Source organism: Ascaphus truei, chromosome 1 (assembly GCF_040206685.1).
Source record: "Ascaphus truei isolate aAscTru1 chromosome 1, aAscTru1.hap1, whole genome shotgun sequence".
NCBI classification, from domain to species: domain Eukaryota; kingdom Metazoa; phylum Chordata; class Amphibia; order Anura; family Ascaphidae; genus Ascaphus; species Ascaphus truei.
In genome coordinates, this window is record NC_134483.1 from 214,040,943 (window position 1) to 214,056,890 (window position 15,948).

The 15,948-nt window shown below is 45.6% G+C and overlaps 1 protein-coding gene across 1 annotated transcript in view; it reads right to left on the reverse strand.

The window, feature by feature from the left end:
- The window catches only part of HSD17B4 (hydroxysteroid 17-beta dehydrogenase 4), a 155,279-nt gene that overhangs the window by 116,051 nt on the left and 23,280 nt on the right, over nt 1-15,948 (reverse strand). The window contains exons 9-10 of the mRNA XM_075601069.1: nt 15,706-15,834; nt 7,755-7,864 (exon numbers count right to left, since the gene is read on the reverse strand). Of these exons, the coding sequence (XP_075457184.1) occupies nt 7,755-7,864; nt 15,706-15,834 (239 nt within the window). The remainder of the gene's footprint in view (nt 1-7,754; nt 7,865-15,705; nt 15,835-15,948) is intronic.

Below are 15,948 nucleotides of genomic sequence, written 5' to 3' on the forward strand. Positions count from 1 at the left end.
TGAGGGGAGGTGAGGGGTGGGTGAGGGGAGGTGAGGTGAAGGGGGGTGAGGGGAGGTGAAGGGGGGTGAGGGGAGGTCCCTCACCCGTCCGGCCGCTCCCTCACCCGTCCGGCCGCTCCCACGTGGTCTGAGGCGGGAGGCAGCTTGTTGTGGCCGCTCCCCCGCTGTGTCCCGGGCGCTCGCTCCCCCGCTGACTGTAGCGGCGCCAGGGGGTGAAGGGGAGGTGAAGGCCGCTCACTCACCCGTCCGGAAGGTCCCACGTGGTCTGAGGCGGGAGGCAGCTTGTTGTGGCCGCTCCCCCGCTGTGTCCCGGGCGCTCGCTCGCTCCGCTGACTGTAGCGGCGCCGGGGGGGGGGGGGGGGTGGAGGGGAGGTGATTTGAAGGGGGGTGAGGGGTGGGTGAAGGCCGCTCACTCACCCGTCCGGCCGCTCCCACGTGGAACTGAGGCGGGAGGCAGCTTGTTGTGGCCGCTCCCCCGCTGTGTCCCGGGCACTCGCTGCTCCGCTGACTGTAGCGGCGCCGGGGGGGTGGGGGGGGGGGTTGAAAGCGCGGGAGACACGGGGAGAGGAGGAGGCTGATTTCGGGGAGGAAGAGGCGGAGGCTCCGGCGGGTATGTGAGGCCCCCCCCCCCCGGGTTATACATGCTGCTAATGTACACACCCCCCCTACTGTGTGTGTGTGTCCCTGTGTGTGTGTGTGTGTGTGTGTGTCCGTGTCCGTGTGTGTGTGTGTGTGTCCGTGTCCGTGTCCGTGTCCGTGTGTGTGTGTGTGTGTGTGTGTGTCCGTGTGTGTCCCTGTGTGTGTGTGTGTGTGTGTCCCTGTGTGTCCTTTGGGCCGTCACTCCGCCTCAGGCCAATGAGAGGTGTGCGGGGGCGGGCGGCCCAAGGGACCAATGAGATTTCCCCTAGGGACACCGGACATCCAGCAGGCAGGCATGCATGCAGGCAGGCAAACATACAGTGCTTTCACTAATATAGTATAAGATATTATGTATACCCTGTTCATTTATGTAACTGTATTTGTAACCATGTATTATTTGTCTTAACTCTGTGCCCAGGACATACTTGAAAACGAGAGGTAACTCTCAATGTATTACTTCCTGATAAAATATTTTATAAATAATAAAAAAATAAAAATCTACTCCAGACTGCACATCTCAGCACATTACAATTGCTGTGATGCCACCTCTGCTATTTATATTTGCTATGACCTCACTTCTTTTCAAATTATGCTCTTCTTTCTACCAGCCTCATTATGTCTCTAACTCTATTCATATATCTCCATCTCTCCTTCCTTCACATGAACTACTTTCTTACGTGCGTCCTCTGCAACTACACAGCTATATCCCATGCACTAAATCACACCCCTACAAATCATCCTCACACGTTCTCTTTCAATCCATGCTTCTCCTCCTTGCTTCTGGGGATATCTCTCCCAATCCTGGTCTTTGCCTTAATCCTACATGCTCTCGTCTTCGCCTGCCAACTGCAACCTCTACTCCTTCTGGTGTCAACCCCTCCAACCTCATACCCATCCCCTGCCACCCTCCCTCCTCTCTCCCTTTCTCCTGTGCCCTTTGGAATGCTTGTTCCCTTTCTAACAAGGTCCTCTCTGTGCATGACTTCTTTCTCTCTCACTCCCTGCTTCTCTTTGCTATAACTGAGACCTGGCTAACTCAGTCTGACTCTGCTCTGGAAGCTTCCCTCTCTTATGGTGGCCTTCCTTTCTCCCACACTCCGTGCCGTGATGGCAGGGGTGGGGGCGTGGGGCTACTCCTCTCCTCTCTCTGATGTTACCGTACCCTTCCTATTCCTCCATCTCTGGCTTTTCCCTCCTTTGAGGCTCACACTGTCTAGATCTTCTTTCCCCTCCCTATCCACGTGGCGGTCATCTATCACCCTGCTACCTCTACTCATCCCCCTTCTGCCTTTATCATTTTGAATCCTGGCTCTCTTTCTTTCTCTCCTCACTCTCCTGATCTCCTTGGGGACTTCAACTGCCACATTGATGACCCCTCTCTTCCTTGGGCTTCTCTCTAGCCTCTTCTTTTGGCTTCTTTTACTGCAGCCAGCACCCACAAGGTTGGCCACTATCTAGACCTGGTTTTCACTAAAAAGTTTTCTCTCTCCGATTTCTCAATTTTCCCCTTACCTCTCACTGACCATCATCTCATCTCATTCTCTCGCTTCTCCCCTTCTCCCCCTCCATCTACCCATCGGTTCTGCAGAAACCTGTGCTCTATTAACCTACCAGCCTTTGATTCCACTTTACGCTCCTCCCTCTTCTCTCTCAGTTCTGCTACAGACCCTGACAACCTGGTCAGGAACTACAACTCTGCCTTATCCTCGTCTCTTGATCTACATGCCCCGCTTTCTCTCTGCCGTCCTCGCCCTCCTAACCCCAGAACCTGGCTAAATTCCCACACGCGCATGCTGCGTTCCTCCACTCGTTCCTCTGAACGCCTCTGGAGGAAATCTCACACTGTCGCAGACTTCCTTCACTACAAATTTATGCTATCCTGTTTCACCTCTGCCCTCTCAAGCTAAACAAACCTACTTTTCTTTATTAATCAACACGCACAAGTCTAACCCACGCCGACTCTTCTCTGTCTTTGACTCCCTACTTAAACCACCCTCAGCTGCCTCCTCTTCTTCCTCCATCTCACCTCAGGACTTTGCTGGCTATTTTAAGGAAAAGGTGGAATCTATACGTCAGAACATCCCCTCTGTTTCCTCCTCCCTCCCTACACCGCTTCCTAACTCTCCTCCTGCCTTCCTTGACTCTTATTCCACTGTCTCAGAGGAGGATGTGTCACTGTTGATCTCCTCTTCTCCCTCTAAAACCTGCCCTCTTGACCCCATTCCCTCCCATCTCCTAAAACGTTTTGCTCCTACTATAATCCCTACACTCACACACAATTTTAACTCCTCCCTCTACTCTGGTACATTTCCCTCCTGCTTCAAGCATGCAACAGTTATACCATTACTCAAAAAAACAGCAAGCTTGACCCTACATGTCTTTCTAACTATCGACCTGTCTTCCTCTTGCCTTTTGCCTCTAAACTCCTTGAACGTCTTGTATTCTCTCGCTTGCTCCACGTTCTGAACACCTATTCTCTCCTAGACCCTCTACAATCTGGCTTCTGCACTGCTCACCCGACTGAAACAGCCCTCACTAAACTAAGTAATGACCTCCATGCTGCCAAAGACAGAAGTCAGTACACTCTGCTCATATTACTCGACCTCTCTGCAACATTTGACACTGAGAACCACCTTCTTCTACTTCACATTCTCCATACTCTTGGTATTCATAAAGCTCTATCCTGGATCTCCTCCTACCTCTCCCATCGTACTTTCAGTGTCTCTTCTGCCAACACCTCCTCCTCCTCTATCGATCTCTCTATGGGGGTTCCCCAGGGCTCTGTCCTGGGACCTCTTCTCTTTTCTCTGTACACACTTTCTCTAGGTGACATAATCACATCACTTTGGTTTAAATTTCACCTCTATGCTGACGACAAATAAATCTACTTTTCAACCCCCGAGTTTACACCTGCTGTACAAACCAAAGTTTCTGAATGTCTCTCTGTGATACCATCCTGGATGACCCTCCGCCACCTTAAGCTTAACATGGCAAAAACAGAGCTCCTCATACTTCCTCCCAAACCTGACCCCACTACCTCCTTCCACATTACTGTTGGAAGTACTATTATTCACCCAGTAGCCAAAGCATGCTGTCTAGGGGTTACAGTAAACTCCTCTCTCACATTAAAAACATTTCTAAAACCTGTCGCTTTTTCCTCCGCAATATCACTAAGATACGCCCTTTCCTCAGTTGCTCGACTGCTAAAACTCTGACTCAGGCCCTCATTCTCTCCCGTCTCGATTACTGTAACCTCCTGCTGTTCGGCCTTCCTGCCTCTCACCTGTCTCCCCTACAATCTATCCTAAATGCTGCTGCCAGAATCACTCTACTCTTTCCTAGATCTGTCTCAGCATCTCCCCTCATGAAATCCCTCTCCTGACTTCCGATCAAATCCCGCATCTCACACTCCATTCTTCTCCTCACTTTTAAAGCTTTACACTCTTCTGCCCCTCCTTACATCTCAGCCCTAATTTCTCGCTATGCACGATCCCAACTCTTGTGTTCCTCTCAAGGATGTCTTCTCTCTACCAACTTTGTATCTAAAGCTCTCTCCTGCCTTAAACCCTTTTCACTGACTGCCCCACACCTCTGGAATACCCTTCCCCTCAGTACCCGACTAGCACCCTCTCTATCCACCTTTAAGACCCACCTTAAGACCCACTTGCTTAAATAAGCATATGAATAGCACTGTGGATAACACTGGACACATGATACATAAAGCTTGGCCCCCTGCAGACGCACTTACCAGAATTCCCTCCTGCTGTCTCTGTACTTTCTCCCTACCTACAAATTAGATTGTAAGCTCCTCGGGGCAGGGACTCCTCTTCCTAAATGTTACTTTTATGTATAAAGCACTTATTCCCATAACCTGTTAATTATATTATCTGTTATTTATATGATTTTTGCGTATTACTACTGTGAAGCGCTATGTACATTAATGGCGCTTTATAAATAAAGACATACAATACAATAAGGTAGGCACCCTTAATACAAATGCCAAAATAAGCAAAACACAATCATCAGGAATACATCCCAGCGAAATAGTTGGAGTTAAATGAATATGTTTTGCAGGGTTTTTTTTTTTTACATATAATAAAACATGTCGGCATTTGATGACTATATACACTGAAATATTAAATATATTTTAATTTCATTTTGGATAGTTTTGCATGATTTCCCATCACCTCGATACATATTAGTTTGAGAAAACATTAAGAAAAAAAAAAAAGAAAAAGATTTCACAGGTTAAAGCTGCAGTTCAAGCTACCATTTTAAATAAAATATATATTTTTCCCATTCAATATGTGCATCAATACAATCTGCACACTGACAAGTGATTAGCTAAGCTGCAGATCGATCCGTTCTCCCGTAATCAATTGCTTGCTCAGGTTTATTTAATTCAGTTCTTGGGCAATGTAGTTCCTAGAATATGATTGACTGGGCAGTTACTAGATACAATTGGTGCACTGCTAGTGAGAGGGCGGGTCTCAAGAGCCAGAGCCTATCAGAAGGGGACGGTCACTTTGGAAATGCTTCCAACATTCGAAACATTAAAAATGTCTTTAAAACATTTTTTTTTTAAATGCTACAAGTTTGTTTTCATAGTACAGAACTGATTTATTTAAAAAAAGAAAACAAAAAAAAAAACACGTGGGATATTGCTTGAACTGCTGCTTTACTATTCCATAGAAATATGGGAAAAGTACAAAAATATGTCTGCAGATTGGTCCTGGGAGGAAATTCCCTTTTACTGCAAAGTTCATTTTTAACCCAAATCTATAAGTATTGTTAAAGTTAGACTAGGGAGGGGTTTGATTTCCTCTGGCTACACCCAGTAATGTAATATCACTGTGTGTTCAGCAAATGCTTGTACAGCCAGAGTGTCTCACTCTCTCCTCGCCACTCTCTCCTCACCACTCTCTCCTCGCCACTCTCTCCTCGCCACTCTCTCCTCGCCACTCTCTCCTCGCCACTCTCTCCTCGCCACTCTCTCCTCGCCACTCTCTCCTCGCCACTCTCTCCTCGCCACTCTCTCCTCGCCACTCTCTCCTCGCCACTCTCTCCTCGCCACTCTCTCCTCGCCACTCTCTCCTCGCCACTCTCTCCTCGCCACTCTCTCCTCGCCACTCTCTCCTCGCCACTCTCTCCTCGCCACTCTCTCCTCGCCACTCTCTCCTCGCCACTCTCTCCTCGCCACTCTGTCATATTGGTTCTCTTAGAATAAGGTGGTATACGGGTATAATGAAGTGCTGCCTCATTCATAGGCTGCCAGGGAATTCAACTGGCCGAGTAAGTGGGATTGCACCTTTAAGAAACAGCAATTCAGTGCAACATTTTTAGTTTTCTCCTGCTATACTTAATTGCGAATAGTCCTCCTGATATTGGCTAGATAAAGTGTGTCCTGTGCAATGCAAGAAGCAGCAGTCTATGCAAGTAGGGGTAAAAAAAAAAAAGGATTAAGCAAATTATTTTCCGGGATACCCATACTGGGATAGGAAATTGCTCTGAGGCTTATTTGTGTCACCTTTACCAGGAAAACATTGAAATCTATTCTAGCTCAATTTACAGATATTGTAGTGTCAAATCATTCAGGGCCACAGGGGCGTTCAGAGACAGGCTGTTTTGTCACTGAAGGGGCTAAAATACATCTAATTGGGATTCTAGATTTAAAGCTGAATGCAGTGTGTTTGGTTAACAGCCTTTACACAACTCAAAAATGCAAAGCAAGTTAGAGAATATGTAAGATAAGGACTACGTCATGCTGTGATTGGCACGTTCCAATCTATATACAATATGTTTGATTTAAAAAGAAAGCGGAACATGCAGGGGAAAGCCCTGTCAAACATGTCAATGCATTCCAGGGCTGGGTATCATACTCCGTGCATTGTCACTTCTCTTTTAAAGTATGTGTTACTTATTCTTTTCAAATCAACCAAACCAATTACGAATACTAAGGAACAAATCAAAAAGTAATTGGCTGTGCATGAGCTTTTCTTGTTCGTAAAGTCTTCCAAACATTCGTCAATATCATTTTTTTACTAAACAGGTCTGCAAAAAGAAAAGAAAGCAACGTTTGCATAGCTGTCTAAGCTATGTCAACAAAAAAGTGTGTCGGATTTGGGGCGCCAAAATCAATTTTGCTATGTAATTCAGAATTCAATGGATGGCGCTATTAAAATCTATGAGACTACTGATGCAAGGAACAAGTGATTGCCTCAAATGAATGAGAGAATTGACAGGTGTATACGAGAACCCTTCAGTCCCTGGGTAAATCACCTTGTGCCCTATGTTAGTGTCTTCTGTTTTAGCACAACATAAATTGGCAGAATTACATAAAGATAAACTATTTATTTAAAGTACTGCAGCAGTGACACCTACTTACCACTTAGAGATAAGGTCAAGTAAATATCATCTATGGGCATACGGTCCCCTATTCAATCTGCATTCAAATAAACGGCACTATAATGCCATTCATGGGGAGTAGGTCTTCGCAGCATATTGAACAGGAAACCTAATTCTCGACTATGTGCAATTAAAAAAAAGTGATACATTTACCCAAACATGTAACGCAACGCATAAAATAAATAGTTAAACAAAAATTTTAAAAGTAAACATACTAGACTAGTGCCAAATATTAAGAGTACTGTACTTTGTTGCATCATTTTGGAAGGGATTGCAACTTGAAGTGTACTACATTGTAGATGCTTTATTGTATTTGCAACTACACTCTGTTCTTGTGTTACAATTTAATCTGCATATGCAGTTACTTAAATGAAGCGCTCTGAACGCAGCAGTTGCGTAGGCTGTTGGCAAAACATAGAATAAAATGACCGCAAGGCTTCCCTCCACCAACTGCATCAAGGGTCATATTTATAAAAAAAAATTAAAAATAAAGTGCTACCTACAAGACACTTTCTGTGCTGAAAGCTATTTTACAGCCCCATTCAAGTGTATGGGCTTACTATGCAGTCTTACTCTAAGTCAAGACAACTTCAGTGCTGGAAGCACCATATTTACTCAGCAGCGCTGGAAGGTGTCTGATAGAATAGCACTGCTTAGCAAGTGTGCATTCTATAGGAGTTAGAACTTCTGAATGAACATACTGTACTCACAGGGTCAATGCTAGAAGAAGAGAGCGATGTCTTCTGGCCCGTGGGATTACTGGAAATTCCCCCTCTGGAATCAATGCTAGACAGCACTTCATAAAGAGTGTTGACAGACTCTGCCAGAAAAAGAGAATAGATAAGCACATGAAGAAAAAAAAAAATATATATATGCCATGTACTATGATTAAAGGTTGATTGGACAGGGACTACGAGTGTCACCAATAACAAAACAAAAAAATCATTTGGTGAAATAATGTGTTGCTAAAGCGTCCTTGATTTACTGTACTAGATCAATGGAAAATACAAGTTTCCTTTCAAGACTGCTTATTCCCATTTCTCTGCCAATATGTACTTAGCCTTTTTCCAGTGGAGATTATCTCTTGCGTTAAATAATTTATTTGGGCAACATGAAGATTTTCCTAACCAGTTATCTAGAAATCTAGTTCATGTCAAATTGTTACTAGCAATTTTCAGACTGGAAACACAACATGGTTCATAAGTTAGTAATGCTTATGAATGGATACCGACAGGTAGTAACACGGCCCATTCGTAGTCACTCAAAGCTATCCCGAAATATAAAAGGTGGCCTATTACTGTGGAAGGAAAAACACAAATCAAATGATTAAAAAATAAATAAATAAATAAAAACTCAAGTTGTCTGGTCTACCCGTTAGCATCGTTAGGTTCATTCTGTTGTACAGTAAATAACATTTGGCTTTAAATAAAGGAGAATAACTGCTCGACAAAGGAATTACACATATCCAGTGCTGGGTGGCAGCGATTTCCAGCCCTCAGATCCTGGAGAGCAATGCATTGGTTTACAAAGATAACATATTTAGTCTTTAACGTTAGACACCATTGACAATACACTTTTATTCTGCATTACTAAAACTTTGAAAGCAGTATCTGACTTTTAGCGTAATGAGAGGGTTAAAGGTGTAATTTTCACCAGATCCTTTAGGCAAGGAAGGCAGACAAGTATGTGAACAAAATACTGTCAAAATCAGGTGTGTCAATATACGACCTCAGACATGACCACCCTGACCAGATGAGCAGGACGGGGCAGCAGCAAAAGTGGCGTTGTGGCCCCGCACGGTCTGTCGCTGCTGGGAGGCAAGGTGCTGGAATACTGGGGGGAGAGTGAGGGGAGGAAGGGGGCAGAGAGATAGAGGGAGCGAGGGGAGGAAGAGGGCAGAGAGAGAGCGAAGGGAGGAAGGGGGCAGAGAGATAGAGCGAGGGGAGGAAGGGGGCAGAGAGAGAGCGAAGGGAGGAAGGGGGCAGAAAGAGAGAGCGAGGGGAGGAAGGGGGCAGAGAAAGAGCGAAGGGAGGAAGGGGGCAGAGAGAGAGCGAAGGGAGGAAGGGGGAAGAAAGAGAGAGCGAGGGGAGGAAAGGGGCAGAGAGAGAGCGAAGGGAGGAAGGGGGCAGAGAGAGAGAGAGCAAAGGGAGGAAGGGGGCAGAAAGAGAGAGCGAGGGGAGGAAGGGGGCAGAGAGAGAGCGAGGGGAGGAAGGGGGCAGAGAGAGAGAGAGGAGGAAGGGGGCAGAGAGAGAGGAGGAAGGAAGCAGAGAGAGAGAGCGAGAGGAGGAAAATGCAGAGAGAGAGCGAGGGGAGGAAGGGGGCAGTGAGAGTGAGGGGAGGAAGGGGGCAGTGAGAGAGAGCGAGGGGAGGAAGGGAGCAGAGAGAGAGAGCGAGGGGAGGAAGGGAGCAGTGAGAGAGCGATAGGAGGAAAATGCAGAGAGAGAGCGAGGGGAGGAAGGGGGCAGTGAGAGAGAGCGAGGGGAGGAAGGGAGCAGTGAGAGAGCGAGAGGAGGAAAATGCAGAGAGAGAGCGAGGGGAGGAAGGGGGCAGTAAGAGAGAGCGAGGGGAGGAAGGGGGCAGTGAGAGAGCGCAAGGGGAGGAAGGGGGCAGTGAGAGAGAGTGAGGGAAGGAAGGGGGCAGTGAGAAAGAGCGAGGGGAGGAAGGGGGCAGTGAGAAAGAGCGAGGGGAGGAAGGGAGCAGAGAGAGAGTGAGCGAGGGGAGGAAGGGGGCAGTGAGAGAGAGTGAAGGGAGGAAGGGAGCAGAGAGAGAGAGCGAGGGAAGGAAGGGTGCAGTGAGAGAGCGAGGGAAGGAAGGGCGCAGTGAGAGAGAGCAAGGGGAGGAAGGGAGCAGAGAGAGAGCGAGGGGAGGAAGGGAGCAGAGAGAGAGCGAGGGGAGGAAGGGTGCAGAGAGAGAGCGAGGGGAGGAAGGGAGCAGTGAAAGAGAGCGAGGGGAGGAAGGGAGCAGTGAAAGAGAGCGAGGGGAGGAAGGGAGCAGTGAGAGAGAGCGAGGGGAGGAAGGGAGCAGTGAGAGATCGAGGGGAGGAAGGGGGCAGAGAGAGCTAGGGGAGGAAGGGAGCAGAGAGAGAGAGCGCGAGGGGAGGAAGGGGGCAGAGAAAGAGAGCGAGGGTAGGAAGGGGGCAGAGAGAGAGGGATGGGGAAGGGGGGCGAGAGAGAGCAAAACGAGGGGGCGAGAGAGAGCGATGGGAGGGGACTGGGAGTATGTGGGAAGAAACTAGAGAGGATGGAAGCATGTGGGGGAGAAGCTGGAGAGGAAGGGAGCATGTGGAGGAAAACCTGGAGAGGATGGGAAAGTGGGAGAGAAGCCAAGTAGGGGAGCACTTGGAGAAGCTAGCATATTTTTACAATTTGTCCCAAATTAATTATCAGACTCTGATTTGAAAAGTGTGCACACAGAATATGTGCACCTTTGGATACATTTTCATTTATAACGCACAGACACACGAGAAAAAGTTTGTGAACCTCATTGATAATTATGTAAATTCCCAAGTTTTTTCATGATAACCTTCAATCAAAACCAGTCTTTTTTTAAATATTCAATAGGGTTTATATTAACCAATTCCATGAAACAAAATGATGTATGAATTAGACCAGGGGTGCGCAAACTATTAAAGTTGCGCCCCCCATGCTTTCTCCCCCCTGTGCTCGCGCCCCCCTCATCTCGTGCCGGCGTCAAATGACGCCGCGTTGCCATGGCGACGTGTCACAGCAGCCTTCTGAATCAAGGTAAGTTGAGTTCAGAGGCCTCACGCGATCCCCCAGCATTTAATTTAAATACCTTGGGGAAGAGCGCGGGACCTCTGCAACCGCCCGTCCCCCCAAGAAAAATCTCACGCCCCCCAGTTTGCACACTGCTGAATTAGACAAATGTGAACAGATATTCACCAGGCAGTCCAGTGGTGACTCAATAGAGCGAAATAAGAAATACTAATAAAAGGTGTCCAGTGAATCAAACACACACATTAAATTAGTGAAAGAAAATATACATATATTATATGTGGTAAAATAATGGTGCAAACGAATACACAACCGATGATTGCAGCTCGAACCCCGTTGAACCTTTCTCCTTGTTTCGTGGTGGTGATGGTGATGAATGCGGGAAGCACAAGTGACCAGTGAGTAAAAAAAGAAAAAAAACAAATAGTGCAAATCGGTATGTACAAATGGGGCAGACGTATCAGTATCCACAGAAATGTGCACTGACTCTCTTAGTAGGAATCAGGCTTTAGTTCCCAAAGGGACTCGCAGTAGGGATTCTCCCGGTGTGATGCTTGAATGCGGTGTTGCATGGGATGTGGTGTATGGATCCCAGGCAAAGAAAAAGAGAGAGAAGCAGGATGGTGTAGATGGTCACAGTGTATTCAAACAGATACAAGCAAGCAGAAATTACAACTCACATATTGACGCTAGGCATAGGGCATTGTACGACAGCCAAGTGGTCTCCGGTAGATGCAGTTGGGGAGTTGCGGTCGGCGGTAAGGCGGCTGGTGTGCCTTCAGCTCCCTGTAGCTCCCCCGTGCCTTCCACTTCCACGTCTTCAACGTCTGAAGTTTGCCAAAGAGCAAATACTATAGATCATCAACAAGATGCTGGAACCAAGTCTCCAGACAGACGAGTCAAGGGTAGAACTTTTTGGCCTCAATAAGAAACGTTGTGTGGCGAAAACCAAAACTGTGTTCAAACAGAAGAGCCTCATCCCAAACGTCAAGCATGGTGGTGGAAGAGTGATGGTTTGGGGCTGCTTTGCTACCTCAGAACCTGGATGGCTTCCCATAATTGACAAAAGCATGAATTCTGCATATTATTAGAAGATTCTAGAGGAGAATGTAAGGTCATCCGTCCATAAGCTGAAGTGAAAGTGGGTCATGCAGCAAGACAATGATCCTAAACATACAAGCACATCTACAAAAGAATGGCTGCAGAAGAAGAAATTTCGCGTTTTAGAATGGCTAGGTCAAGTCCGGATCTAAACCCCATTGAAATGAGGCAGGATCTGAAGCGAGCTGTCCATGCAAGAAGGTCCTCAAATGTCACTGAGTTGAAGCAGTTCTGTAAGGAGGAATGGGCACAAATTCCTCAAAACCGATGTGAGAGATTAACCAGCCGATACAGGAAACACTTAGTTAAAGTCATTGCTGCTCAAGCGGTACTGAATCTAAAAATTCATCTACATTTTCACACATGGATATTGAATGTTTAATCATTTCTGGATAAATAAATGTTGAAAAAGTATAATGTTTTTGTGTCATTTGTTTGAGCAATTTATCTTAATCTATTATTAGGATTTCGATCTAACAGCATTTTTAGGTTTGAAATATGTGAAAATGCCAAGTGGTTCACAAATCTTTTCTCGTCGCTGTGTGTTTGTGTTTATATGTGAGTGAGATATACACACATCTTATTACATTGGTTACAGCAGGGGAGCGCAAACTTTCCTGTTGCGCCACCCTCTCTGCCTGCTCCGGAGCTCGCGCCCCTCCTCCTACCTAGCAGCTGCAGGGTCACGTGACCCGCTGCGTCACGTGACCCTGTGGCATCATTTGACGCTGCATTGCCATGGAGACGCGTCACAGTATCTGAATCCCGGTAAGTTTTATTGTTGCAGAGGCCTCACGCGATCCCCCGGCATTTAATTTAAATGCCTGTGGGAAGAGCGCGGGACCTCTGCAACCGCCCGCGCCCCCCCCCCCCCCCCAGACAAATCTCCCGCCCCCCTCCCAGCCCCCGTGGGTTACAGAATGACAAACTGTTTTACAATAATTATATCATTACCCCTGGAGTCTGTGCACTTGGTGTATAAATGTATCATAATCACTGTTGGAGTACAACATATTATAAAGCTATATCATTTAGGCTCCTCACAGCAAAGGAGTGCATTCAGCACATCTATATATTAAAGAAAAATAAAGCACAAAGTGTAAAAGGTGGAACTGTAGCTCTTTCACAATAAGAACATATTCTACTTCTACAAGTAAAAGTTACAACGGCATGGTGCTTTTAAGTAAAGTAATAAACACACTGAAGCCTTATACAGCACAGCATTGGCATAATATGAGGAGTTCGCTGTGCTTGAAAATCCTAAAGAGCTTACAAACTAATGCCAGGTGCATTCAGAACATGGAGACAGCATGCCTTGCACAAGATTACAAGGAGCCGACACTAGGATTCAACACAAATTCTGCCACATCCATTTTGATGCCTCTTGCGAATCATTTCTTAAAATACAACCGATACAGGAATCATTTGTGTTGGCAAATTATTGCAATTTATGACCACTATCAGACAAAGAAAAAAACTGAGAGCATAATATAGCCTGCTGTGAAAACAGAAAGTCAGAAAAGCCTACAATAAGTGAAAGAAAGAAATAACTTCCATTGTGCTGCAAGTACTATTGGAAGAGAGGTAGTGAATTAGAAGCATTTATTGTACAATAAGCACAGGGAGACTGGGAACGTAATTTCGGAAGCTATAATCCCGTACAATGCCTCATGATTCTGAGCAGTAACGGAGGCCATAGCCGAATAAATACATAAACGGGCACCATATCTCTTTGTTAAAAAAGCTGTTTAATGTTACTGTGAACTACCGGCAGCTATCACATTTTCTACGAAATATGCCCTACACAAAAATGCAGGCGCCCATGCAGTACATTACCCTTCATGGTACGGGAGTAATTAAAAGAGGCTCCTTAGCTGTGAAATCCATATAAATGCTTTACTAAATGTCTCAGCTGAATCAGAATATAAGACATACAGTATTTAATAGACCTGTAAGTCTCAAACGAGTAACAGAACAAACACCACAGTACAATACATGCCGTATTTACTATGGCATAAACATGGACTCACAGAAAACGAAGCAAAATAATGGCGTAGACCAGAGGTGGCCAACTCCAGTCCTCAAGGGCCACCATCAGGTAAGGTTATAAGGATATCTCTGCCTCAGCACAGCTGAAGCCATCTGAGCTGAAGCTGGAATCTCCTTAAAACCTGACCGGTTGGTGGTACTTGAGGACTGTAGTTGGCCACCCCTGGCGTAGACCCTCCAAAGTTCAGGAGTGGAGCGCTAAGTGAGCAGAGGATTTCCGCAGCCCCCATTGAAGAATCAGCACAACACCGAGAAGGACCCAGTGCGCATGCGCAAGTATACACGCCGGCAGAGCATCTCGACGAGGACGGAGATTTACTGCGGGGTAGCCGTGTCTGCAGCCTGAGCGACCCCATTTGAGTAGGAGAGCAGAGGGGAGAGCGGAAGGAGGAACTCTTAAACACTGCTAAAAGCTTTAACGAACATCTCAAATGTGAGTGAGATCATTGGATTTTGGGGGGTGACGGGGGGGTGCTTGAGGAGTGGAGTTGAGCACCCCTGCATAAAAACAATTTAAACAAATGTCTCTACTCTAAGATTAAAGGGGGAAAGCTTTGTGGGGTTAGAAATATGTAGTGTCATAAATTAGTACAGTAAGTATAATCTCCAGAGCAGGTCTCCACAATTGCAAGAGAGGGCTGTTATCATTTCATTGTGAAACAGTGGAAAAGTAGTGTGTCCATTGGGGGGCATGTCAGCAGCTGCAGTAATGTGTACTAAAGCAACAGTACTGCTGTGTTCCCCTGATACGAAATCAGATTTTGGAAACCATATCACATCTTGACAATATTTTACATTTGAAAGTGCAAGTTATTCTATATACAGTACAGATCATGCTATTAACAAAGAAGTTCAATGGTACAACACTACAAAACATTCCCTTACACTGTTTAAGCCACAAATGGCAAAATGTGAAATCTCCCCTAAGGGATATTTGGGAAATTATTGAGATTCTAATCTTCTATTAACAATGGATTTCTGATCACAGAAAGAGAAGATGATACATTTCCAACTAAGCAGCAGGATTAAAAAAAAAATCTTGCAATGCATGTTTCAAATCGATGTATTTTCTCCTCTTGTGGGGTTGCTTGGATTTTGTTGTGCTGAAAAATGGCTGAATATCCACACTTCACTATGTGCGCATTTCTTCGTCGCAGCACGTGGCAGGCAAGGAGAGGGCAAATTAAGGCTAGGTGCTTTTTGAAAAAGGTATGGAGAGTGCAACATGTTCTTGTTCGCTTCAAAACTTGCTGCACTGTAGAAGTCACTTTGATCACAGTTGCAGCTGCCTAACTAGTTGGAGGGAACATTGGATTAGTACCACAGATGTCTGTGGTTAGCATTGCTAGCCAAGCTATAGTTGTCTTGAAACAAAACTGTATGCTGGCCTGATGGATGATAAAGTTTCAAAATGATAAAAGTTGATATTGCCATTTATATAAAAGGTAAAAGAGAAAAAAAATACAATCAATATAAGCATTTTGCCTTCAAAATGCTACCCCTTTACTGAGGAAACAACTCATTATGGAAAAACGAACAGATTAATGTTCTGGGTTAGAGAAAGAAGAATGCACATTAGATTTGATACACGTTTGTACATTCAGTGCATGATTTTCTTTGATGTGCACAACTGAATGTTACATTGCACATTGTATAGTCGTTAAAGCTATATCATAAATGATTAAATAGGCAAAGTTTCTAAGAGAAAAATATAAAATAACCATCTCCTTGCTCATTCACTTTAACAGCATTCTGTAGCTTGATTCATACTGGTTACCTTGGATTGTCTGTGGCTTTGTGGCATTATCAAAGTCGCAGATCTTGTTCCACTCATCACGCACAGCTTCTGGTGTCATTGGGCGATTCTTCTGTCTGATAATGGAGCCGAGAGATCGTTCCCAACGCACTAATTACAGGAAGGGAACAGAAAATATTGATCACAAAGCTCAAGGTGACAGCAAAGAGTATGAAGAAACACAAAATAAACTTACTTTTCAAGTATACTTTCTAAAGGATTTTC